Raw genomic sequence first — 27049 nt, forward strand, 5'->3', positions numbered from 1 at the left:
GTGGGTTGGGGGAGCTACTGCACAGGATCGAGGTAGATTTGTAAACTTAGTCGGACAAAATCATGGGCATTGGCCTCCCCGGCATCCAGGACATCTTCAAAAGGTGATGCCCCAAAAAGGAGGCATCCAGCGTTAAGGACCCCCCATCACCCAGGTCATGCCTTGTCCTCATTGCTACCATCTGGAAGGAGGTACAGAAGCCTGAAGACACATACTCAGCGATTCAGGAACAGCTTCTTCCCCTCCGCCATCAGATTTCTGAATGGACAGTTAAACCGATGAACACCACTTCAGTATTTTGTTCTCTCCCCCCCCCCACTCCCCCCACCCTCCAAAGGGATGGCTGTGGGACAGGTGGCAAAGAAGGAGTGCCAAGGGCAAGGTGTGGTGTGGGTGCAGACTCACCCAGCCCTGAGATACCAGGCAAGGTCCTTTGATTCCAAACAATTGGTTTATTGATCATTACAGAATGTCTCTCTGGTGCTTCCCGCTCCCTCCCTCTCCCTTCCTCGTTTCCCAACCATGATTCCCCTCTCCCTGCCCCTTTCCCACTCTCAGTCCACAATAGAGACCCAGATCAGAATCAGGTTTATCATCACTCACATATATCATGAAATTTGTTTTTTTTCTGGTGGCAGCAGTACAGTGCAATATGTAAAATTACCACAGTATTTTGCGCAGTACTGTATGTCAGTGATGCCAATTCTGAGAGCCTCATTAACCTGCACCGATGTCTCTGTTCTATGTTCCACAGAACAAGTCTTGATGGTGGGTTTGTTCTACCACAGCATGCACCAATTCTACAGGCAGATCAATCCTCTAAAGACCAAGTAAGTGACTCTGTGGTCTCTCCGGAGCCTCGGCCTAACTGAGAAAGGGAACAGTGTTCTGCAGCTCCCCCTCCTCCGGTGGGGGTGCCTTACCAGCCTCTGAGGGTTCAGGGCCGCCTTCACAGCGTGTACTGCCAAGGATCTTAATAACAATCTTGCAGGGATTTGTGGTGATCCAAGGCCAGAAATTTCTGGAAAACCTGAATGTGGAAGTGTTTGAGTGGTTGTAGGGAGCCTGTGCCTTCCCTTCCAGCTCTGACTGAACCAGACCTGATCCAGAGCCAGGAGCTCTTGGTGGTTTCCAACAGATCTGGCTCTATGCCGTGGCCAAACAACATCAGCGGCAGGACCCAGCACCCAGGCCCGTCTCGTCCTGTCTGAGGGCTTTTTGTGCTCTGTCCTGAGTGTGTTCCAGGGCATCCATTGGAAGCTGAGTGCTCGATCTCCGCAGCCGTGCTGGGGGAGGGCTGCCCAGTCAGAGGAGCTGTTCCTCAGTCCAACTGAGACTCCCGGATCCCGGGATGCCAAGGGGAGCCAGGAGTTTTCCATGGTCTCCTGCCTAAAGCACTCATCAGCCGACAAATCTCCAATGACATGCCACGCAGTAAAGTTCTTGACACGTGTTCAGTGATGGTGCAAAGGCTAGATACAGACACGGACTGAACAGTTCACTGTTTTAATAAGAATTGTACAGATCACAGAAAATAATAAATGTTGGGCCAGCAAGGCTGCTAACTAAAAGCCTTCAAAAATCTGGGACCTTTAATACTTTATTTTCAATCTGGGACCTTTAGAGTCAGGTTCGAACTCCACAAAACACTGAGGGAGTGCTACCCAGTCAGAACAGAGTAATAATAATTAAATAATACAATAAATATAAACACTTTGCTTATATACATTGATTGTATGTCGATAAAGTGACGCTAGACACAGGAGACCTCCAAGAAGACCACAGCCTTGTCGCAGGGTTTGGGGGCTTGCGTGCCTCATTGACCCGGAGAGCTATGTCAGCTGGAGTCAGGGCTTCATGCTTTGTCTCTTGGTAGGGTCACCCATGCCAAACAGGCCAAAGGGTAGAGGTCAGACTAAGAGTGGTCCACCGGTCCTCCAGGTTTGGGGGTTCAGCTTAGGGCTAACAACACGGATTGGTCAAACAAAATTGTTATAGAAACACCAATGAAGAATCCTTCTACACCTGAGTGTGATGGTATTCCTGAGTCTCCACCTGGGACTTGCGTGACTGACAGTAGTGAAAACTGAGAGGAAGCTACTGACATGATGAAGGAAGCCCTGAACACCGCCAGAGATGAAGGACCTTCATTGTAAGCCTAAATGCCAGGGGCGTAATGGACAAAAGAGGGAGGGAGAGAGAGGCATGCAGGAGTGCCAGTATAAAAGTGACTCTACAGGAAATGATGAAGTAGTGGTGGTTGTGGGTGAGAGGGGTGGGTTGTGGGTGAAGGTGTTGATCACCCTTACTGTTTGGGGAAAGTAACTGTTTTTGAGTCTGGTGATCCTGGTGTGGATGGAATGTAGCCTCCTCCCTGATGGGAGTGGGTCAAACAGTCCGTGAGCAGGATGGGTGGGATCCTTCACGATGTCACTGGTTCTTTTCCGGCTCCATTCTCTACCTATGTCCGTGACGATGGGTAGGCTGGTGCTGGTGGTCGTTGGGCAGTTTTGACGACCTGTTGTAGAGCCGTCCTGTCCGTCGCTGCGCAGTTTCCGTACGGCGCAGTGACGCAGCTTGTCAAGATGCTCTCTCCTGAGCATCTGGAGAATGACGTGAGTATAGATGTGCAAAGTCCAGCTCTCTCCAGCCTCCTCCAAGAGTAAATGCATTGGGGGGGAGGGGGGAGGGATGGGGTTCCTGCTCGTAGATTACCACTCTTGACGTTACTTGGTTGCGTTGCGTTGTAGCCATATGACAATCCCAGGCTCTGGTTCTCCACACCTGCTTGACCCAGGGGCAGGTAGGACTCAGCTAACATGCTGGGGTGAGGACCCGAGTGCTCCCTTGCCTCTGCCTGTGGAGAGAGGGAGGGGGTTAATGCCAGCCGGAGGAAAAGATGCACATCAGAGTTCCTTTCATCAGTTTTGCTTTAATATTATCATGTGTTAGTGATATTACAATGTGTGTTAAGCCATTTTTGGTTTTAAAAACGACTTAAAGCCATTTAAGCGTTGTCTAAATGTCTTTGCAGACAGACATTTAAAAATAGTTCAAAGGCCTTTAGCAGCTGGAGAGCTGCCAAAATTTGCCATGGCGATCTGGTGTCTTGGGATCTGCTCGCGAGGCCTCATTGCATTCTCCGTCATGCTGGGCGAGGCTTGGGAACGGTGGCTGTGGTCAGGGAGTGGGCTGTGGAAAGGTTGGGTGCAGCCAAGACATCTGGGCAGGTAGGTGGACAGGAAAGGCATAGAAGATTACGTGCTCAACGCTAGTAAATGGGACATCTTGGTCCGTATTGACTATTTGGGCTGAAGGGCCTGTTTCTGTGGGGTATGACTCTGGTCAGTGAGCTGGGCGGGAAAGGAGCAAAGCGACTGCAAAGGATGAGGAGTGAGTAGGATGAGAGGGCAAGAAGATTGGCCCAGACAGAGTGGATGTGAAGAAGATGTTTCCTATAGTTACAGTGGAGAAGTTTAGGGCCATAGGGCACAGCCTCAGAATAGAAGGGTGGCCATTTTGAACAGAGCTGAGGAGGAATTTCATTCGTGGTTGTGGAGAGGATGTTTCCTATAATGGGGGAGTCAAGCAGCAGAGGGCACAACCACAGAATAAAAGGACGTCCCTTTAGAACACCAGGCCGGGTCTTTATGTGCTGCTGTTGTGACTCCCGTCTCCCCTTCCCCCACCACCACTCTGCAACCCCGTCTCCCTCAGATCCCACCGTAAGCTCCTGGGCCCTCAGAGGCTCCATCTTCCTCTCACCCCAACCCTCCCCTCTCCACTAACACCCCCAGCCTCCCCCCTCCCCCCTCTGATCCCAGCTCTCATCCGTGCCGGGTCTTTACCATCCCCTCCGACCTTCAACTGTCGGAGGCAGAACGCTCTGTTCTCAGTAGGGGCCTCACGTTTGTCCCCCTTCGCCCACACCTCAGCGAGTTCCGTGTTCGCCACGATGCGGAACTTTTCTTCCGCCGTCTCCGTCTCCGAGCCTACTTCTTCGGCAAGGACTCTTCCACCCCCACCGATGACCCCTTCTCCCGTCTTCAACCCTCCTCTTCTTCATGGACACCCCGCTCTGGTCTTCTGCCTGCTCTGGATCTCTTTATTGCCAACTGCCGACGGGACATCAACCGTCTCGACTTCACCGCACCTTGTCCCCATTCCAACCTCACTCCTTCGGAACGCTCTGCTCTCCACTCCCTCCGCACTAATCCTAACCTTATTATTAAACCCGCTGATAAGGGGGGTGCTGTTGTAGTCTGGCGTACTGACCTCTACCTTGCCGAGGCACAGCGACAACTCGCGGATACCTCCTCTTATTTACCCCTCGATCGTGACCCCACCAAGGAGCACCAGGCCATTGTCTCCCACACTATCAACGACTTTATCCGCTCAGGGGATCTCCCATCCACTGCTACCAACCTTATAGTTCCCACACCCCGCACTTCCCGTTTCTACCTCCTACCCAAGATCCACAAACCTGCCTGTCCTGGCCGACCTATTGTCTCAGCTTGCTCCTGCCCCACCGAACTCGTTTCTGCATACCTCGACACTGTTTTATCACCCCTTGTTCAATCCCTTCCGACCTATGTTCGTGACACTTCTCACGCTCTTAAACTTTTCGATGATTTTAAGTTCCCTGGCCCCCACCGCTTTATTTTCACCATGGATGTCCAGTCCCTATATACTTCCATCCCCCATCAGGAAGGTCTCAAAGCTCTACGCTTCTTTTTGGATTCCAGACCTAATCAGTTCCCCTCTACCACCACTCTGCTCCATCTAGCGGAATTAGTCCTTACTCTTAATAATTTCTCCTTTTGCTCCTCCCATTTCCTCCAAACTAAAGGTGTAGCTATGGGCACCCGTATGGGTCCTAGCTATGCCTGCCTTTTTGTTGGGTTTGTGGAACAATCTATGTTCCGTGCCTATTCTGGTATCTGTCCCCCACTTTTCCTTCGCTACATCGACGACTGCATTGGCGCTGCTTCCTGCACGCATGCAGAACTCGTTGACTTTATTAACTTTGCCTCCAACTTTCACCCTGCCCTCAAGTTTACCTGGTCCATTTCCGACACCTCCCTCCCCTTTCTAGATCTTTCTGTCTCTGTCTCTGGAGACAGCTTATCCACTGATGTCTACTATAAGCCTACTGACTCTCACAGCTATCTGGACTATTCCTCTTCTCACCCTGTCTCTTGCAAAAACGCCATCCCCTTCTCACAATTCCTCCGTCTCCGCCGCATCTGCTCTCAGGATGAGGCTTTTCATTCTAGGACAAGGGAGATGTCTTCATTTTTTAAAGAAAGGGGCTTCCCTTCCTCCACTATCAACTCTGCTCTTAAACGCATCTCCTCCATTTCACGTACATCTGCTCTCACTCCATCCTCCCACCACCCCACTAGGAATAGGGTTCCCCTGGTCCTCACCTACCACCCCACCAGCCTCCGGGTCCAACATATTATTCTCCGTAACTTCCGCCACCTCCAACGGGATCCCACCACTAAGCACATCTTTCCCTCCCCCCTCTCTCTGCATTCCGCAGGGATCGCTCCCTACACAACTCCCTTGTCCATTCGTCCCCCCCATCCCTCCCCACTGATCTCCCTCCTGGCACTTATCCGTGTAAGCGGAACAAGTGCTACACATGCCCTTACACTTCCTCCCTTACCACCATTCAGGGCCCCAAACAGTCCTTCCAGGTGAGACATCACTTCACCTGTGAGTCGACTGGGGTGATATACTGCGTCCGGTGCTCCCGATGTAGCCTTTTATATATTGGTGAGACCCGACGCAGACTGGGAGACCGCTTTGCTGAACATCTACGCTCTGTCCGCCAGAGAAAGCAGGATCTCCCAGTGGCCACACATTTTAATTCCACATCCCATTCCCATTCTGTCATGTCTATCCACGGCCTCCTCTACTGTAAAGATGAAGCCACACTCAGGTTGGAGGAACAACACCTTATATTCCGTCTGGGTAGCCTCCAACCTGATGGCATGAACATTGACTTCTCTAACTTCCGCTAGGCCCCACCTCCCCCTCGTACCCCAGCTGTTACTCATTTTTATGCACACATTCTTTCTCTCACTCTCCTTTTTCTCCCTCTGTCCCTCTGAATATACCTCTTGCCCATCCTCTGGGTCAACCCCCCCCCGTCTTTCTTCCCGGACCTCCTGTCCCATGATCCTCTCGTATCCCCTTTTGCCAATCACCTGTCCAGCTCTCGGCTCTATCCCTCCCCCTCCTGTCTTCTCCTATCATTTTGCATCTCCCCCTCCCCCTCCAGCTTTCAAATCCCTTACTCACTCTTCCTTCAGTTAGTCCTGACGAAGGGTCTCGGCCTGAAACGTCGACTGCGCCTCTTCCTATAGATGCTGCCTGGCCTGCTGCGTTCACCAGCAACTTTGATGTATGTTGCTTGAATTTCCAGCATCTGCAGAATTTCTGTTGTTTCCCTTTAGAACAGAAGTGAGGAGGAATTTCTTCAGCTAGATGGTGGTGAATCTGTGGAATGTATTACCATAAGTGGCCGTGGAGGCTAGGTCATTGGGCGTATTTAAAGTTGAGGTTGATAGGTTCCTGATTAATCAAAGTATCAAAGGTTACAGGGAGGAGGCAGGAGAATAGGGTGGAAATGAAACGTAAATCGGCCATGATAGAGATTACTACAGTACTTCGCAAAACCCTAAGCAATCTAGCTATATATATGTGCCTAAGACCTTTACACAGCACTGTAATAATTATGATAAATAGATAAGCAATAAATATCAAGAACATGCGATAAAGAGTCCTTGAAGGTTTATAGGTTGTGGGAAATTTCAATGATGGGGCAAGTGAAGTTGTGTGAAGATATCCTCTTTGTTCGAGGGCCTGATAGTTGAAGGGTAATAACTTTTCCTGAACCTGGTGGTCTGGATTACATTCATCATTCACACTCACCCTCCAGGAGGGGCAAGTCAGCAGAATAGACACGTTTGAAGTTCAGTGCCAGCAGGGAATTACCCAAAGTCCACAGTGACACTAGTAAGCTTGGGAGATAACAGGGAGGATGATATGATAACGTAGCACTGATTTCATTCCTCCATTAACTAATCTGATCACCTTTTCTCAGTCCAGAAAGACTGAGTCTGTGATTCCCAGTTGTACACTCCATATCCAATGGAGACAGCACGTACCTTGTCAATCCCTGCAGGATAACATCACCCTCGTCCTTTCAAACTCTACCTTCCTTCCTACGTCCATCCTTCACCACAACAGCCTACCTTCTCTGCCTTGGTAGTAATGCTTTACCGTGCCGGCCATCGGCCATCAGTGTTCAATTCCAGCCCGTGTCTGTAAGGGGTTTGTACCTTCTCCCTGTGACCTCGTAGTTTCGTCAGGGTAATCCAGGGGGTGAGGTGGGAGCGCTGTGTGAGTGGGTGGGGGGAGTATGCTCCAGTTTCCTCACACAGTCCCAAGGCACGCGGGTAAGGCATGTTGTGTTGGGACCTAAAGGGTGGTGAAAATTATGGGCTGCAATTATGCACATTGTAATGTTGGGATGTAACGTTGAAATTGTACAAGACATTGGTGAGGCCAAATTTGGACTACTGTGTACAGTTTTGGTCACCGAATTATAGGAAAGATGTCAACAAAATAGAGAGAGTACAGAGAAGATTTACTAGAATGTTACCTGGGTTTCATCACCTGAGTTACAGAGAAAGGTTGAACAAGTTGGGTCTTTATTCTCTGGAATGTAGAAGGTTGAGGAGGGACTTGATAGAGGTGTTTAAAATTATGAGGGGGATTGATAGAGTTGACGTGGATAGGCTTTTTCCATTGAGAGTGGGGGAGATTCAAACAAGAAGACATGAGTTGAGAGTTAAAGGGCAAAAGTTTAGAGGTAACATGAGGGGGAACTTCTTTACTCAGAGAGTGGTAGCTGTGTGGAACGAGCTTCCAGCAGAAATGGTTGAGGCAGGTTCGATGTTGTCGTTTAAAGTTAAATTGGATAGATATATGGACAGGAAAGGAATGGAGGGTTATGGGCTGAGTGCAGGTCAGTGGGACTAGGATAGGGTAAGAGTTCGGCATGGACTAGAAGGGCCGAGATGGCCTGTTTCTGTACTGTAATGGTATATGGTTATATGGTTACATTGTCAGACAGTGTTTTTTGTTAATGCAATGACACATTTCACTGTATGTTTTAATGTGATATATATCGCTATGGTGCCTAACACTTTTGCACAGTACTGTGGTAATTTTATGTGTTGCATTGTACTGCTGCCGCAAAAAAAAACAAATTTCAATGTTCAAAGTACATTTATCATCAAAGTATATATATATATTATTCACCTTGAGATTCATCCCCTTACAGGCAGCCACAAAGACGCCCAAAAAAACCCATATTATATTTATAAAACACTGTCTAACACCGAGTGTACAGAGAATAAAAAAACATTGTGCTCATAAAAAAGAACCCATAAAAAATAAAAAAATAAAATAACGTGCAATGTGCAAAGGAAAAAAATCATGCAACCAGTAACCACAAGCAAATAGTGTTTCTGAGCTGAAGTCCGTAAAGAGAGTCTCCTAGTTCAAGGCAGAGCCAAGAAGACGCCATGAGGCAGCCGTCTGAACTGGCCCATACCTCACCTCAGGCCCCAGCACCCTGACCTTTGCAATCTGGCCCTGGCGCTTAAACCTCCGTCTGAACAATGGGTTCTGCCGCTTGAATATGCTGGACTTTGCTGTCTAGATTTGGCCTGTAAATCCAAAAATCATGTTCAGTCATGTTGATACACTCTGGGACCTGCAACACGAGGCTTCGATTCAGCCTACGCCTGATTTTTCACGCTGTTCCACGCTCTTGGCAATGGGCCTTCCGCCTCGCCTTGATTCGGTTCTGCCACATCGAAGTTCAAAGGGAAGTTACAGGCTATAACTTGTCATGATCGTTTGACAGAAAACAGTGTGATTAACAAAGTATTTAGTTATTATCCTTCTTTCGTTAGCCACCAGGTAGAAGCCGCTGAGGTTCACCAGCACCATCTTAAACCGGAAATTTCATGACATCTGTGAGTGAAGATAAACCTGGTTCTGATATGGGTCTCTACTTTGGGCTGAGAGTGGGAAGGGGACAGGGAGAGGGGAATCATGGTTGGGAAAAGGGGAAGGGAGAGGGGAGGGAGTGGGAAGCACCAGAGAGACATTCTGTCATGATCCATAAACCATTTGTTGGGAATCAAATGACCTTGCCTGGTGCCTCAGGACTGGGTGAGTCTGCGTCCGTGCCACGCCCACCCCTGGCACTCCTTCTCTGCCACCTGCCCCACACCCCTCCCGCTGCACCCCACCTTCGCCATTTCGAACATTCTTTGCTCCCACCAGATCTACAAACACGCTCTCCACTCCACGTTGACAAATACAGTCCTGTGCACAGCCCTGCGCACCTGAGCTTTCTGTCTTGCATTTGCACAGTTAGTTATCTTTTGCACATTGCTTGTTTGTCCATCCTGCTGGGTGTGGTCTCTCACTGTGTTTATTTTGACCATGAATACCTGTGGGAAAGTGAATCTCAGAGATGTATATGATGACATCCGTGTACTTGGATACTAAACTTACTTTGAGCACTGAGAACACCTCTCTTTTGTGGTCTTCAGAATGTATGATATAGGAACAGAATCAGGCCATTCGGCCCATCTAGCCTGCTCTGCCTTTCCACCAAGGCTGATCCAGTTCCCTCTCAGCCCCAATCTCCTGCCTACTGCCCGTACCCCTTCATGCCCTGAACAATCAGAAACCTATCAACCTCTGCCTTCAATATACCCAGTGACTTGGCCTCCACGGCTGCCTGTGGCAACAAATTTCACAGATTCACCGCTCTCTGGTGAAGAAATTCCTTTGCATCTCCATTCTAAATGGACATCTCTTTATTCTGACGCTATGCCCTCTGATTCTAGATTCCCCTACTATCAGAAACAACCTCTCCATATCCACTCTATTGAGGCCTTACAGCATTTGGTAAGTTTCAATGAGATCCCCCCCTCATTCTTCTGAATTCCAGCGAGTACAGGCCCAGAGCCATCAAACTCCTCCCATGACAAGCCTTCCAAGCCAGGAATCATTCTCGTGAACCTCCTTTGAACCCTCTCCAACGTCAGCACATCGTTTCTTAAATAAAGGGCCCAAAACTGCTCACAATACTCCAAGTGAGGCCTCACCACTCTTGGGGCAATTTTGAGAGGTGTTTAATCAACACTACCTCATAAACTCTGCCTCAGACTTTGAGCTAGGAGTCACTGGGCAACTGGCACAGGTTGAATGACTGAATTATAATAATTAGTGATAGTTACCGGTCAAGGTTTAATAGGAACCTACGCGACGAGCTGCCTAGGCGATGTCAGCCAGCAGCAGACAGACAAGGTGTGTCAGTGTGGTGTGAGAGAGAGGCAGAAGGCGGCTCTCTGTACCCCACCAGGAGATTGGCAAGACAGTGTTAGAAACTGCTGAGCTAGGCAAGTCAGCTGGCGGCAGTGGATTTTTGGAATTGGTTTATTATACTGGATAACATTTTTTTTTTCGAAAGTACTGCTTCTTCAGAATTTTTTTTGTGGTTCTGATAGACCACTCGAAGCTGAACACAAATATTATTTCAGACTACTTAAATCATGTAGGAATTTGGAGAAACAAGAAATTAACCTTATTGACGATAATACATTTAATTGCATTACTGTGCTGATGCTTTGTAATAGTTCAACTAAGCTAAAAATGCTTTCTTGATGATTTTCATTCGCACCCAGTGTGCAAGGTTTCTCGCTTAAGTGTCCAACAATAATCAGCCAGTATTGTTGGATTCCAGTTGCCCTGATACCGTTTCTCCATGGCTGTAATATCCTGGTGAAATCTTTCACCGTGCTCGTCACTGACAGTGCCAAGATTTGCAGGGAAAAAGTCTAAATGGGAATGCAGAAAATGAATCTTTAGTGACATGTTGCACTTCATGGTTTTGTGTGCTTGAAGCATGTTGTCAACCAGCTGCACGTAGTTTGGTGCACTGTAGTTGCCAAGAAAATTTTCAATAACATCCTTGAATTCCTTCCATGCTATTTTTTCCAGTCCCACTAGAAGTTCTTCGAATTGCTTGTCAGTGATGACCTGTTTGACTTGCAGACCAACAAAAATGCCTTCCTTAGTCTTGGCGTCTGTTATTCTGACTTGAATTATAAATTATAAAAACAAATATAGGCAAAAATGGTGTGCGATAGGAGAATTTCATGGTGATTTTCATGATTAGAATCAAAATCAGAATCAGGTTTATTATCACAGGATGTGACGTGTTTGTTAATTTAGCAGCAGCAGTTCAATGCAATACGTAATCTAGCAGAGATAAAAAGACAAGTTAATCAATTACATGTATTGAATAGATTTAAAAATGTGCAAAAACAGAAATACTGTATAGTAAAAAAAAGATTCAATATCCATTTAGGAATCAGATGACAGAGGGGAAGAAGTTGTTCCTGAATCACTGAGTGTGTGCCTTCAGGCTTCTGTATCTCCTACCTGATGGTAACAGTGAGAAAGGGGCATGCCCTGGGTGCTGGAGGTCTTTAATAATGGACACTGCCTTTCTGAGATACTGCTCCCTAAAGATGTCCTGGGTACTTGTAGGCTAGTACCCATGATGGAGCCGACTAGATTTACAACCCTCTGCAGCTTCTTTTGGTCCTGTGCAGCAGCCCCTCCATACCAGACAGTGATGCAGCCTGTCAGAATGCTGTCCATGACACAACTATAGAAGTTTTTGAGTGTATTTGTTGACATTTAAATCTCTTCAAACTCTTAATAAAGTATAGTCGCTGTCTTGCCTTCTTGATAACTACATCGATATACTGGGACTAGGTTAGATCCTCAGGAACTTGAAACTGCTCACTCTCACCATGTCTGATCCCTCTATAAGAACTGGTACGCGTTCCTTCATCTTACCCTTCCTGAAGTCCACAATCAGCTCTTTCGTCGTACTGACGTTGAGTGCCCGGAAGCTGCTGTGGCACTACTCCACTGGTTGACATACCTAGTCCATGAGATACACCCAAAAGTATTCAGGAAGCAAACTCCTTGTTGTCCAGTGTTATTGTCACATGTTCCGAGAGGAGTGAGGAGGTTGTCTTACATACTGCTCATACAGATCAGATCATAACACAGTGCATTGAGCTAGAACAGGGTAAAACAATAACGGAATGCAGAATAATAGACACAAGAGACTCTGCAGATGCTGGACATCCAAAACAGCACACACAAAATGCTGGAGGAACTCAGCAGCTTAGCATCTATGGAAAACAATAAACAGTTGATGTTTTGGGCTGAGACCCTTCAAAATGTTTCCCTCCATAGATGCTGCCTGATTTGCTGAGTTCCTCAAGCACTTTGTGTATTAGAAATGCAGAATAAAGTGTTACAGAGAAAGTGTAGCGTGGAATTGAAGTTCAAGGTACATCTATGTCACCCTATACAAGCCTGAGATTCATTTTCTTGTAGGCATACTCTATAAATCTACAGAATGATAACCATAACAGAATCAATGAAAGACTGCCCAACTTGGGAGTTCAACCAGAGTGCAAAAGGCAACAAACTTTGCAAATACAAAAAGAAAAAAAATAAAATAAATATTGAGAACACGAGATGAGAAGTCCTTGAAATTGAGTCCTCAGGTTGTGGCAACATTTCAATGATTGAGCAAATGAAGCTGAGTGAAGTTATCCCCTTGGTTCGAGAGCCTGATAGTTAAGGTTTAATATTACTCGTGTATATTGTGAAATTTGTTGTTTAGCGGCAACGGTACATTGCAATAAATAATAATTTAAAAACCTATAAATTACATTCAAAGTTCAAAGTAAATTTTATTATCAAAGCACATATATCTCACCATATGCAACCCTGAGATTCATTTACTTGGGGCATTCTCAGCAAATCTGTGTGTAGCCCCCTGGTAAACCTCAGGCTAACTCAGCTCGCTTTCGTCTAGGGCAGTGGTCCTCCGGGCCGCGGACCGATACATTGCCGCGAAGCATGCAGTGGTGCAGCGGTAGCCGGGACGCAGCCAGCACATCTTTAAGAAAAAAAAGCTGAAATAAACAAGCTATTTAATTACGTGCCACCTGGCACGTAAGTGTCAGCCCAGATCAGAGGCGATGCAATCGGCAATCACCTCTGATCTGGGCTGACATTTATGTGCCAGGCAGCTTTTTTTCTTAAAGATGTGCTGGGTGCATCCTGGCTACCGCTGCACCACTGCATGCTTCGCGGCAATGTATCGGTCCGCGGCCCGGAGGTTGGGGACCACTGGTCTAGGGGGAGCAGCCTTCAGCCCTGCCAAACTGGGTAATCAAGTTTGTGTGGATGCTGTGTGATGTACCCCACCCTGCCAAATAACAGACAGTACACCATATGTGATTAAATGATTACACTTTATAACTCTTACTTTGACTATATAGATAGTAAAGGAACAAAATAAGAACTGCAAACAACGGGAATTCTGCAGATGCTGGAAATTCAAGCAACACACATATTATTCTCCGTAATTTCCCATTCACCAGCTACTTTAAAATAAGAACTGTTTAACTGTTTTAAAAAAAAGAAAGAGGCGCCATTATTATTAACCAGTTCATGCACACATCGTGGAACTCTTACAGAACCGGGTCCCCCTTCCTCCAGTCGATATCCTCCGATCTCTGCCGACCCTCGAATGGGACCACCCTCGGCGATCAACCAAACGCTCCACACGAGTCTATCCTCGTCTCCTCTCCTTGCCGAAGACCCTGGGCCTTGGACCCCCGCTCGGGGTCAGTTCCGCCACCCAGCTTACAGCATTGCATCTCCTCTCTCTGTCCCCATTCTGCCTTCTGCCCAAAGCCCGCGAAAACAATAGCTTACAGACACACAAGAAAGAATAACATCTATCCCTATTGGTTAGCAAATGAATGCAATTCTTGTTATCAGTAATATAACCCAAACAAGCTGCTAGAGAGAACCACTGTCTCAGCAGTTAACATCACACAGAAGCCATTTTTATTATAACATAACAAAGAAGCCATTTTTATTAGCCTTAGCAGTAACATAAAAGAAGAAACCCCTTACACGTGGAATAATATCTATAACAGGATCAATGAAAGATCAACCAGCGTGCAGAAGACAGCAAACTGTTCAAATGCAAATATAAATAAATAGCAATAAATAACGAGAACATGAGATGAAGAGTCCTCGAAAGTGAGGTCATTGGTTGTGGGAGCGTTACAATGATGGGACAAGTCAGTGTAGTTATCTCCTTTGCTCGAGAGTCTGATGATTGAAGGGTAATGACTGTTCCTGAACACGGTGGTGCGAGTCCTGGACCTTCCTCCTGATGGCAGCAGTGAGAAGAGAGCATGGCCTGGGTGGTGGAGATCTCTGATGATGGATGCTGCTTTCCTGCGACAGCACTTCATGTAGATGTGCCCAGTGGTGAGGAGGGCTTTACCCATGATGTACTGGGCCGTATCCACTATCTTTTGTAGGATTTTCCTTTGAAAAGAGTCAGAAATATATGTATAAAAAATCAGTAAGTTGTGCAAAATGGGAGGAAAAGAAGTGATGTAGTGTTTATGGGTTCATTGACGGTTCAGAGATCTGATGGTGGTGGGGAAGAAGCTGTTCCTGAAACACAGGTAAATGATAATGTGCAGGATCATAACAATCTAGATGGTCAAGTCAAGAGTGCATCTTGTACTCACGAACCATTCAATAGTCCCAGAACAGTGGGCTAGAAGATGCCGTTGAGCCTGGTGGTACATGCTTTCACCTTCTGCCTGAAGGGAGAGGGGAGAAGAGAGAATAATTGGGATAGACAGGGGGTGTAAACCGAGTCTGTGGAGGGGAGGCTGGTTTCTGGGATGTGCTGAGCTCGTCCACAACTCTCCGCAGTTTCTTCCAGCCACGTGCAGAGCAGATTCTGCACCATGCCGTGAGGCATCCGCATAGGATGGGATATTTGTGAGCTCGGAGGTCTTGGAGTGTTGACTTCATGTGTCTATATTTCCACTGCTGGGGGTGTCAGCAGTAAGGTCAATGTGGCAGGGTTACTGAGGGCAACCCTGCCCTGTGCCTACATTCGCCACAGGGGCAAATAATGAAACAACACAGTCTGTGCCGGGTCCTGCATCCAATCAACCCACAATACAATGCTGGCCTGTCCTCGGTGCAGTGTCAGAGTCAGAATCGGGTTTAATATCACTGAGATACATAATAAAAACAATAAATTATAATAAATATATATAAAAATTAAATTAAGTAGTGCAAAAAGACAGCAAAAAGTGGTGAGGTAGTGTTCATGGGTTCAGTGTCCATTCAGAAATGGGATGGCAGAGGGGAAGAAGCTGTTCCTGAATCACTGAGTGTGTGTCTTCAGGCTCCTGTACCTCCTCCCTGATGGTAACAGTGAGAAGAGGGCATGACGGGTGATGGGCATCCTTAATACTGGATGGAGCCTTTCTGAGGCATTGCCTTTTGGAGGTGTCCTCGATGCTGGGGAGGCTGGTGTCCACGCTGAAACTGGCTGATTTTTCAACTTCCTGCAGCTTTTTCTGATCCCGTACAGTGGCCCCCCGACACCAGACGGTGATGCAGCCAGTTAGAATGCTCTCCATGGTACATCTGTAGAAATTTGAAGAGTCTTTCTCAAAATTGGAGAAATGGTCTCCTAAAGGGTTTTGTGCTTGATAATCAGAAGCAGGCTTACTATTACTGTAATTTATGTGTTTTGTGGCAGCAGTACAGTGCAATGATATAAAATTACTTCAAATGGGAAAATAAGGAAATAGTGAATCAAGGTTTAATCGACGCGGTTTGTGGATTGGACTCTGTAGTTCACGTTATGATGTGTTTCTGGTTTCTGGTCACTCCTTTTTTGTTGCTATTTTGTGCGACTTTGATTGGGGTGGACTACCTCTGTGGCCTGTGGCCAATAAACGACGCAACGCTAGATTGAACTGAACTGAGGTGAACTGAAAATTCCTGGACTGTTTCGATGACATTTTGTGATTTGATGTTTTATTTTCTGCGTTTCTTTGCTAATTTTTTTTGTGCGATTTGCTCTTTTTTTGCCTGTTGTGTATTTGACGTCTATTCTTTGATTTTCTTTGTTACGTAGCTGTCTGCAAGAAGACAAATCTCAGGGATGTACACTTTGAATCTGATGCAAAAGGAAAGGATAGTGAGGTAGTGTTCACGGGTTCATTGTCCATTCAGAAATTGCTTGGCAGAGGGAAAAAGCTGTTCCTGAATCGTTGAGGGTGTGTCTTCAGGCTCCCATACCTCCTCCTTGATGGTAGATTCTGATTGCTTCATTACAAAATGTAAGAACCTTTAGAGAGGCCTGTGGAAAGGTAATTATTCATTTAGAGATACAGTGTAGAACAGCCCCTTCTGGCCCTTTGAACTGTGCCACCTAGCAACCACCGATTTAACCCTGGCCTAATCACGGGACAACTTACAGTAACCAATTAACCTACTAACCGGTGCGTCTTCGGACTGTGGAAACCTACGTGGTCATGGGAAGAAAATACTTACTTTCTTACAGAGGGCTTAAGAATTGAACTCTGAAGACTGAGGCATTAGCTTTAATAACGTTGCACTAACCACCACTCCATCGTGTCACCCTCATGGTCCTAAGATGAGGGACTGTGATTCCAGGGACGTGGTAGAGGGGCAGGGAGATCTGATGGATGGACGGATGTACGACGATGAGGGGTGTGTACAAAGTAGAGAGAGGGGGATTTCCCTCTGATGGAGAAGCCAAGCTCTGGAGCAGACGGGAATACAATAGGGAGGGGAGTGTCTGAAGGAGAAATTGTTTTAACACTCTCAGAATTAGGAAAAGCGACTGTGTGGTGACACCGTGCCTTCAGGGAGGAGCCCCCCTCCTGTTGGTCAGGGTTAAGCATGAATGTTACACCCGGCTGCCTACGCGATATGCAAGCAAGCGCAGTACAATATGAAGCAAGCTCCCCCTCTCCGCGCAGCCGATGAACCTAAAGGAAGGGAAGAGACCGGTAGAGTTTGACACCAGTGACTGCTCAGGAGTTGCCGGTCTCCGTTGAACTCAACGTACGACTGCTTTAGCAACTCCAGCCCTGGAGCTTTCCCTCAGGGCTTACTCCCGAAGCCTCCCCCATGGGTGAGTGTAGAGGTTTGAGATCAGAGTTTTCCTTTTCCTAGATGTCAACCACAGATGACGAGCTCCATCTGTCTGAAGCGACTGGCTTTAAGGTGCCAGTAACCCTCCTGTCAGCAGAAACGGTTCCGCTCGGCTTAGTAGCTTAGCCACCCTCTCCCTTCTCTCCCCCCTCTCTCTCTTCACCCCCTTCTCTTCCCCCTCTTCCCACCCCTCTCTTCCCCCTCCCCCACTAATTTCACCTTTCTTTCCCCTTCTCTCTCTCCCTCTCACTTCCCCCTCTCTCCTCCACTCTCTCTTCTCCCTCACTCCTCCTCACCCCTCTCCCTTCCCCAACTCCCTCTCTTTCCCCTTCTCCCCTCCCCCTCTCTCTCTCTCCACCCCTCCCCCCCACCCTCTCTCTCTCCCCTCTCGCCCCCTCTCTCTCTCCACCCCTTCCCCCCACCCTCTCTCTCTCCCCTCTCTCCCCCTCCCTCTCTCTCATCCCTCCCTCTCTCCCTTTTCCTCTCTTTACGCCCTTTACCTCTTTCTCTCTCTCTTTCCCTCTCTTTACCCCTCCCCTTTTCCCACTCCCTTCCAAAGCAGATCAGGTTGTTGTTTGTCCATCGTACGTCGATGAAGACCTCGATACCATTATGATAGTGTCGAGACTAGCGCATGGTTTGGATTTAAGTGAGGGAGAGTTGCGCAGCGTCAGCCTCACTCTCTCTTCCCAATTCCCATCTGGATCCAGTGGCAAGACAGAGTCGAGACGGCTGGAGATCGGTCTAGGCGCAGCGGATGACCAGGATGTCTTCTGTGTCTTGTCCTGCTCTACACGTTCCACGACACTCGCAGAGACCGTCTTCTTGACCGTGGGACCTTCCATAGGTCTCGTCCGCTCAATCCGCCGGAGTCTGTCTTCACATGCTGGGATAGACAACTCCCTATCTCACCGAGGGTTTGAGACCCGTCGGCTACCCTCACCTGGTTTAGCCGGCTTGTTGAAGCCGTTGCCCGGGGTGTGGCCGCTGTCGCATGCAAACAGCTACGGGGAGCCACAGGTGAGAGCTGAGTGCCAGGTGGGGACCAAAGGTGGACTAACCGCCTTGAAAAGGACGTGACATGTTCCCCCACCAGAGGTGCTACCCCTCCCTGACACCCCATACACCCCAAAGTAGATCAGGTACATTTTGTGGCGAGGACCTTTAATGGAGATCTGGTGGGGTTCGTGCCCTCTGGAGCTGCAGGGGTTCGTGCCCTCTGGAGCTGCAGGCCACAGGAGCCAGTTTTCTGTCAGACAGCGATCGGGCAGAGACCGAATCACCAGGACTGGAGAGGGAGGGGAATGGAGTCAGACAAAGAAGGTGGCTGGTGGGAGGGAGCACAAGGTGAAACTGGGAAAAGGGGAGGGAGTAAATTAAAGAGTTGGGAAGTTGATTGGTGAAAGCGATAAAGGGCTGGAGAAGGGGGAACGTGATAGGAGAGGGTAGAAGAAAGGGAAGGTGGAGGAGCACCAGAGGGAGGTAAGGAGAAAGGTGAGAGAGGGAATTGGAATGAGGAATGGTGAAGGAGGGGGCATAATTACCTGAAATTCCTGAAATGTGTTGTTTTGCTCAGCAGGATATTGTAATACAAAATAAATACTTGTATAAATCGCAATAAGAAATGTATATATAGATTTAAATTAATATAGAAAGAGAGCAAAAAAAATACTGAGTAAGTGTTCATGAGTTTAATGTCCATTCAGGACTCTGATGGCGGAGGGGAAGAAGTTATTCTTGAAACATTGAGTGTGTGCCTTCAGGCTCCTGCAGCTCCTCCCTGATGATACCAGAGGAAAGGTTGGAGGTCACACTCACTGGGCGTGTTTCACGTCTATCTCCAGGTTTTTTTTTTCTGTGGCCAAAACTCTGGGTGTGACTGGTTCCCTGGGAGGCACTCTGAGCTCAGACCAGGCCCAACTTCTCTGAATGCTTGAATGAGCATCTTGGATCTCGCAGTGGGAACAGCTTGTGTTCTATAAACTTCAAATAGTTCGTAGTCCCGGGAGAAAGTCCCAATAAAGGTTAGATTTTTACGTTCTGTCATCTGTGTTTCTCTTGGCTGTGGTCGGTAAGCATGTGTGTGCATACAGCTTAAATCAATCGGCCTTTGTAAAGAGTAAAAAGTGAAGCTTGTTTCTCTCTCCCTCAAACCCCTAGGGTACCCCCAAACCACTTAAATCGGCCTCTGTACAGTTAGTTAGACACCACCTGTTACACTGCTGGTGTTTGGGGAACCAATGAAATTCCTTCATCTCTGTCCGTCCTTGGCCATAGTCTCTACCGTGTCCCAGGTATAGTTTGGGGTCCTCATTTCCGCCTCTATGATACGGCACCAAGTTTTCTTTGGTCTCCTGTGTCTCCTCCATCCTTCAGGGGTCCAATGAAGAGCTGTCTTGGTGATGGAATTGACCTCTCTTTCCCTCACTTGGCCAATACATCTCCAACATTTCCTCACACTGACTGTGGTCATGTCCTCTTGATGACACTGGAGAAGTAGGGTGTAGTTGGAGATCTTTCTTGGTCAGATCTTCCAGAGGCTCAAGGTGTGGAGAAAGTGAAATGTGTTTCTCACACCCTTCAACCGCTCCAAGCCACCAAACCTGTAGAGCGTAGCCACCTTCACCACCTTTGCCGAGCAAGATCCCTTAAACTCTCTCTGGTAAAAGCCAGGGAATCTTAAAGATTAAAGTTTAGCTTCATAAGACCATGAGATATAGGACATTTGGCCCATGGAGTTTGCTTTGCCATTTCATCATGGCTGATCCATTTCCCTCTCAGCCCTAATCTTCTGCCTTCTCCCCGTAACCCTTCATGCCCCGACCAATCAAGAATCTATCAACCTCTGCCTCAAATATACCCAATGACTTGGCCTCCACAGCCGCCTGTGATAATGAATTCCACAGACTCACTACTCTTTGGCTAAATAAATGCCTCCTCATCTCTGTTCTAAAGCAGAGGAGAAGATGGTGGCGTGACGCAGCTCGCAGCGGCCACTCCGGTGGTGATGTCTGTTATTTGTCAAGTAAGGTGCTGTGCACAATCCTGATTTGATGGAGACGGAGGTGAGAGCACGGAGGAACATCTGGTGAAACTTCTGAAATGCCTGCTCCGCTGCTGCTGCTACTGTGTGATCCAGAATCTCCGGAGGAGAAGGCCCCGAGTCCTCGGCTTTGCTTGTTGCTCTGCGGCCGGGGTGGGGTCGAAGCGCTCGGCAGAGGATGGTGCTCGGAGAGGCTGTGTCGAAGGAGCTGGTCGGAGGCTCAAAGTTTTCGGATGGACTCAGAGTCCCCTGCGGTCGGGTGCTTCCAATGGTGCTGCATCGGCAAGTTTGCGGCGCTTGGAGGTTCATGGCAGGGAGAGTTTCTCCCTTCTGCCGTCTGCGTGAGATGATGAGGCTATCGGGACTTTGAGACTTTTTTTTTAACCGTGCCCATGGTCTGCTGTTTATCAAATTATGGTTTTGCTTTGCACTGTTGTAACTATATGTTATAATTATGTGGTTTTGTCAGTTTTAGTCTTGGTTTGTCCCGTGTTTTTCTTGTGATATCATTCTGGAGGAACATTGTATCATTTTTTAATGCATGCATTTCTAAATGGCAGTAAACGAGGACTGAGTGTCCTCATAATCTAATCTAATCTAATCCCTAATCTAATCTAAAAGGATGTCCCTCTATTCTGAGGATGACCCTTCTGGTCCTAGACTCCCCCCTATAGGAAACATCCTCTCCACATCCACTCTATTGAGGCCTTACAACATTCGACAGGTTTCAGTGAGATCCCTCCTCATTCTTCTGAATTCCAGTGAGTACAGACCCAAAGTCATCAAGTGCTCCTCATATAGTAACCCTTTCATTCCCAGAATCATTTTTGTGAACCTCCTCTGAACCCTCTACAAATTCAGTACATCCTTTCTTAGGTAAAGTGCCCAAAGCTGCTCACAATACTTCAAGTGAGGCCTCACCGGTGCTTTTAAATCTTATTATTACATCCTTGCTTTTATATTCCAGTCCTCTCGAAATGAATGCTAACATTGCACTTGTTTTTCTCAACACCGACTCAACCTGAAAACTAACCTTTAGGGATTTGCAGTGCTCCACATTACGAATGTCCAACAGGACCTTGCGATCACAAGAAAGATGTCCAAGACAATACTCGCACCGTTTGTTGGATCGCGCACTGTCTCGGATTCCTTCCTCCTTGGGTGGTGCTAGAGGCAGCTTGTGTATCCTGTATCTGTAGAACTGGTTCCCTTCAGAGTGTGTATAATTTCAGCATCCCCAGCAGCAGTCCTGGGAGAAGCCGGTTGTTATTAACATAGAAACATAGAAAACCTACAGCACTATACAGGCTCTTTGGCTCACAAAGCTGTGCCAATCATGTCCTTACCTTAGAACTACCAAGGCTTACCCACAGCCCTCTATTTTTCTAAGTTCCATGTATCCATCCAGGAGTCTCTTAAAAGATCCTATCGTTCCCACCTCCACCACTGCCGCCAACAGCCCATTCCATGCACTCACCAATCTCTGCGTAAAAACGTTACCCCTGACATCTCCCCTGTACCTATTTCCAAGCACCTGAAAACTGTGCCCTCTCCTGCTGGCCATTTCAGCCCTGGGAAAAAGCCTCTGACTATCCACACGATCAATGCCTCTCAACATCTTATACACCTCTATCAGGTCACCTCTCATCCTCCGTCGCTCCAAGGAGAAAAGGCCGAGTTCACTCAACCTATTCTCACAAGGCATGCTCCCCAATCCCCAACATCCTTGTAAATGTAGACTGGGTGAACCAAATTGGTAAAGGTGCTGAGGAAGAGGATTTCTTGGAATGTATGCGGGATGGTTTTTTTTTTGAACCAACATGTCGAGGAACCGACTAGAGAGCAGGCTATTCTGGACTGGGTTTTGAGCAATGAGGAAGGGTTAATTAGCGATCTTGTCGTGAGAGGCCCCTTGGGTAAGAGTGACCATAATATGGTGGAATTCTTCATTAACATGGAGAGTGACGTAGTTAATTCAGAAACAAAGGTTCTGAACTTAAAGAGGGGTAACTTTGAAGGTATGAGTCGTGAATTAGCTAAGATAGACTGGCAAATGACACTTAAAGGATTGACGGTGGATATGCAATGGCAGGCATTTAAAGGTTGCATGGATGAACTACAACAATTGTTCATCCCAGTTTGGCAAAAGAATAAATCAAGGAAGGTAGTGCACCCGTGGCTGACAAGAGAAATTAGGGATAGTATCAATTCCAAAGAAGTAGCATACAAATTAGCCAGAGAAAGTGGCTCACCTGAGGACTGGGAGAAATTCAGAGTTCAGCAGAGGAGGACAAAGGGCTTAATTAGGAAGGGGAAAAAAGATTATGAGAGAAAACTGGCAGAGAACATAAAAACGGACTGTAAAAGCTTTTATAGATATGTAAAAAGGAAAAGACTGATAAAGACAAATGTAGGTCCCCTGCAAACAGAAACAGGTGAATTGATTATGGGGAGCAAGGACATGGCAGACCAATTGAATAATTACTTTGGTTCTGTCTTCACTAAGGAGGACATAAATAATCTTCCAGAAATAGTAAGGGACAGAGGGTCCAGTGAGATGGAGGAACTGAGCGAAATACATGTTAGTAGGGAAGTGGTGTTAGGTAAATTGAAGGGATTGAAGGCAGATAAATCCCCAGGGCCAGATGGTCTGCATCCCAGAGTGCTTAAGGAAGTAGCCCAAGAAATAGTGGATGCTTTAGTGATAATTTTTCAAAACTCGTTAGATTCTGGACTAGTTCCTGAGGATTGGAGGGTGGCTAATGTAACCCCACTTTTTAAAAAAGGAGGGAGAGAGAAACCGGGGAATTATAGGCCGGTTAGCCTAACGTCGGTGGTGGGGAAACTGCTGGAGTCAGTTATCAAGGATGAGATAACAGCACATTTGGAAAGCGGTGAAATGATCGGACAAAGTCAGCATGGATTTGTGAAAGGAAAATCATGTCTGACGAATCTCATAGAATTTTTTGAGGATGTAACTAGTAGAGTGGATAGGGGAGAACCAGTGGATGTGGTATATTTGGATTTTCAAAAGGCTTTTGACAAGGTCCCACACAGGAGATTAGTGTGCAAACTTAAAGCACACGGTATTGGGGGTAAGGTATTGGTGTGGGTGGAGAATTGGTTAGCAGACAGGAAGCAAAGAGTGGGAATAAACGGGACCTTTTCAGAATGGCAGGCGGTGACTAGTGGGGTACCGCAAGGCTCAGTGCTGGGACCCCAGTTGTTTACAATATATATTAATGACTTGGATGAGGGAATTAAATGCAGCATCTCCAAGTTTGCGGATGACACGAAGCTGGGTGGCAGTGTTAGCAGTGAGGAGGATGCTAAGAGGATGCAGGGTGACTTGGATAGGTTGGGTGAGTGGGCAAACTCATGGCAGATGCAATTTAATGTGGATAAATGTGAAGTTATCCACTTTGGTGGCAAAAATAGGAAAACAGATTATTATCTGAATGGTGGCCGATTAGGAAAAGGGGAGGTGCAACGAGACCTGGGTGTCATTATACACCAGTCATTGAAAGTGGGCATGCAGGTACAGCAGGCGGTGAAAAAGGCGAACGGTATGCTGGCATTTATAGCGAGAGGATTCGAGTACAGGAGCAGGGAGGTACTACTGCAGTTGTACAAGGCCTTAGTGAGACCACACCTGGAGTATTGTGTGCAGTTTTGGTCCCCTAATCTGAGGAAAGACATCTTTGCCATAGAGGGAGTACAAAGAAGGTTCACCAGATTGATTCCTGGGATGGCAGGTCTTTCATATGAAGAAAGACTGGATGAACTGGGCTTGTACTCGTTGGAATTTAGAAGATTGAGGGGGGATCTGATTGAAAAGTATAAGATCCTAAAGGGATTGGACAGGCTAGATGCGGGAAGATTGTTCCCGATGTTGGGGAGGTCCAGAACGAGGGGTCACAGTTTGAGGATAGAGGGGAAGCCTTTTAGGACCGAGATTAGGAAAAACTTCTTCACACAGAGAGTGGTGAATCTGTGGAATTCTCTGCCACAGCAAACTGTTGAGGCCAGTTCATTAGCTATGTTTAAAAGGAAGTTAGATATGGCCCTTGTGGCTACAGGGGTCAGGGGGTATGGAGGGAAGGCTGGGTTCTGAGTTGGATGATCAGCCATGATCATAATAAATGGCGGTGCAGGCTCGAAGGGCCGAATGGCCTACTCCTGCACCTATTTTCTATGTTTCTATGTTTCTATGTAAATCTCCTCTGCACCCTTTCTATGGTTTCCACATCCTTCCTGTAGTGAGGTGACCAGAACTGAGCACAGTACTCCAAGCGGGGTCTGACCAGGGTCCTATATAGCTGCAACATTACCTCTCGGCTCTTAAACTCAATCCCATGATTGATGAAGGCCAATGCACTGTATGCCTTCTTAACCACAGAGTCAACCTGCGCAGCAACTTTGAGTGTCCTATGCACTCGGACTCCAAGATCTCTCTGATCCTTAATACGTGGATGTTTGTGGGTACCTGCTAATATCAGCAAGTTGGTGGTGATGTCCTACAGTCAGTTCACGAAACTACTTCTTCTCCTGGTACTCATCCCTGCAAGTGGCCTAAGTGCCACATCTTTCCATACATCTCCTCCCTCACCTCCATTCAGGGTCTCAAACAGCCCTTCCAGGTGAGGCAACTCTTCACCTGTGATTCTGCTGGGGTCGTCTATTGTGTCCCGTGCTCCTGATGTGGCTTCCTCTACACTGGTGAGACCCCCCCCCCACCGCTCCGTTGAGCACCTCTGCTCCATCCACCACAAGCGGGAGTTCCCGGTGACCAAACATTTTAATTCCCATTCCCACTCCCGTTCCAACGTGTCGGTCCTCGGCCTCCTCTTGTGCCAAGATGAGGCCACCCTCAGGGTGGAGGAGCAACACCTTGTATGCCACCTGGGTGGCTCCAACCTGATGGCATGAATATCGATTTCTTCTTCCCGTAAACAAAAATCCCCCACCTCCTCATCCCTACTCTGAACTTTTACTTCTTCCCACCTCCTGATTACTTCCCTCTGGGTCTCCTCCTCCTTCCCTTTCTCCTATGGTCCACTCTCCGCTCGTTTCAGACGCTTTCCTCTCCTGCCCTTGACCTTTCCCACCCACTTGACTTCCTTCCCCTCCCTCTTCCTTCTAATTCTGGCATCTTCCCCTTTCATGTTCAGTCCTGAAAAGCGGCCTCGGCCCGAAAAGTCGACTGTTTATTCCTCTCCATAGATGCTGCCTGACCTGCTGAGTTTCTCCAGGATTTTGGGCATGTTACTTTGGATTTCAGGCATATGCAGGCTTTCCTGTGTTTGTTTTTTTTTTCTCCTTTTAAATATAGTTTCACCACTAATCTGTGTGTGATCGGAGCCTGTAATTTACATTTCAATGTGTTTTTGGGCCGACTGAGCTTTTGCTGTCTCTGGGGGAACTCAGTGAGGCTGAGGGCAGAGGGTGCATCCTAGAGACAGAGTGCAAACCCATGATCGGGCCTATCACTCGCCGACTGAAGTGTTGAGCAAGACTGAAATGGACGAGGACGAGAGCGGAAGGCGAGCAGATGGGTGTTCAGCGCCGTCTACCCGTGTCTGACTGGTCTCCCTCTTCCTTCTCCTCACTGCAGGAGTCTTGGGTCTTGGGCAAGGTTTGATAGGCGCAGTTTGCGGATTGGACTCGTTTTCAGACGACTAGTTATATCTGTCTCTGGTTGCTCCTTTTTTTGTTGCTATTTTGCGTGAGTTTGATCGGGGCGGGCTGGCCCGCAGTGAACGACACGGGGCTAACTCGAACTAAACTGAACACTCCTACACTGCTTCGAGGACTCTGCAGTTTGACGTTAAATATTCTGTATGTTTCTCGCTGTTGTCTTGCTGTTTGCGTGATTTAGGCTCTCCTTCGGGACAACGTCCCTGTTGACTTTAAAATAAAAACGTCACGGACGTATGTCTAGAAAAGGTGCCGGAATAGGGCCAGTGACATCGTGAAGGATCCCGCCCAGCCTGCTCACGGACTGTCTGTCCCACTCCCGTCAGGGAGGAGGCTACGTAGCATCCGTACCAGGACCACCAGACTCAAAAGCAGTTACTTTCCCCCAAGCAGTGAGGCTGGCCGATTGACTGAGACACAGTGCCGAGCAGCCCCTTCTGGACTTCCGATCTGCTCTGTCCAGCAATCCCCTGATTTAACCCCCGCCTGATCGCCGGGCAATTAACAACCTACAATGAGGCACTCGGAGGAAACCCACACGGTCACAGGGAGAACATACAAAACCCTTACAGGCAGTGGTGGGAAATGACTGCACATAAGGCGTTGTGGTGCTACCATCAACACCTCCACCGACTACCCCAGCCCTCCACACCCCCAACTACCACTACCTCATCTTCTCCTGTTAGAGTCACCTTATATCCAGACACTCCTGTGCCGAGCGTCACTTTATGGGCATACTATGTATATAAGCTATCTTCTGTATTTATATTTATTGATGTTTTAAAAAATTGCTCTTTATCTTATTGTGTTTTTTTAAGTGCTGCATTGGATCCAGAGTAACAACTATTTCATTCCCCTTTGCACTCGTGTGCGGGCAACGACGCTGAACAATCTTGTATCTTGATAACCCCTATGATGTTAGACCGGTGTCTGCCTGTGTGTCAGGCAGTTTCTATTTTAGTGAGATAGCATCAAGTACTTCAGAACGCCGGGGAATGTAACTGAAACCAAAGGTGTGCTCAGGCAGAGACCTGGAGGGACACTTAGTATAAATTGAATGGCACTGTGAGAGGGATAGCGATCTCAGGTTATTTGTAC

At 47.5% G+C, this 27049-nt stretch overlaps 1 protein-coding gene across 1 annotated transcript in view; it reads left to right on the top strand.

The window, feature by feature from the left end:
- adgrd1 (adhesion G protein-coupled receptor D1) overlaps window positions 1-27049 on the top strand; it is a 200578-nt gene that overhangs the window by 75967 nt on the left and 97562 nt on the right. Inside the window, exon 9 of the mRNA XM_063073236.1 lies at window positions 755-830. Coding sequence (XP_062929306.1) covers window positions 755-830 — 76 coding nt within the window. The remainder of the gene's footprint in view (window positions 1-754; window positions 831-27049) is intronic.

Source organism: Mobula hypostoma, chromosome 21, assembly GCF_963921235.1.
Source record: "Mobula hypostoma chromosome 21, sMobHyp1.1, whole genome shotgun sequence".
NCBI classification, from domain to species: domain Eukaryota; kingdom Metazoa; phylum Chordata; class Chondrichthyes; order Myliobatiformes; family Myliobatidae; genus Mobula; species Mobula hypostoma.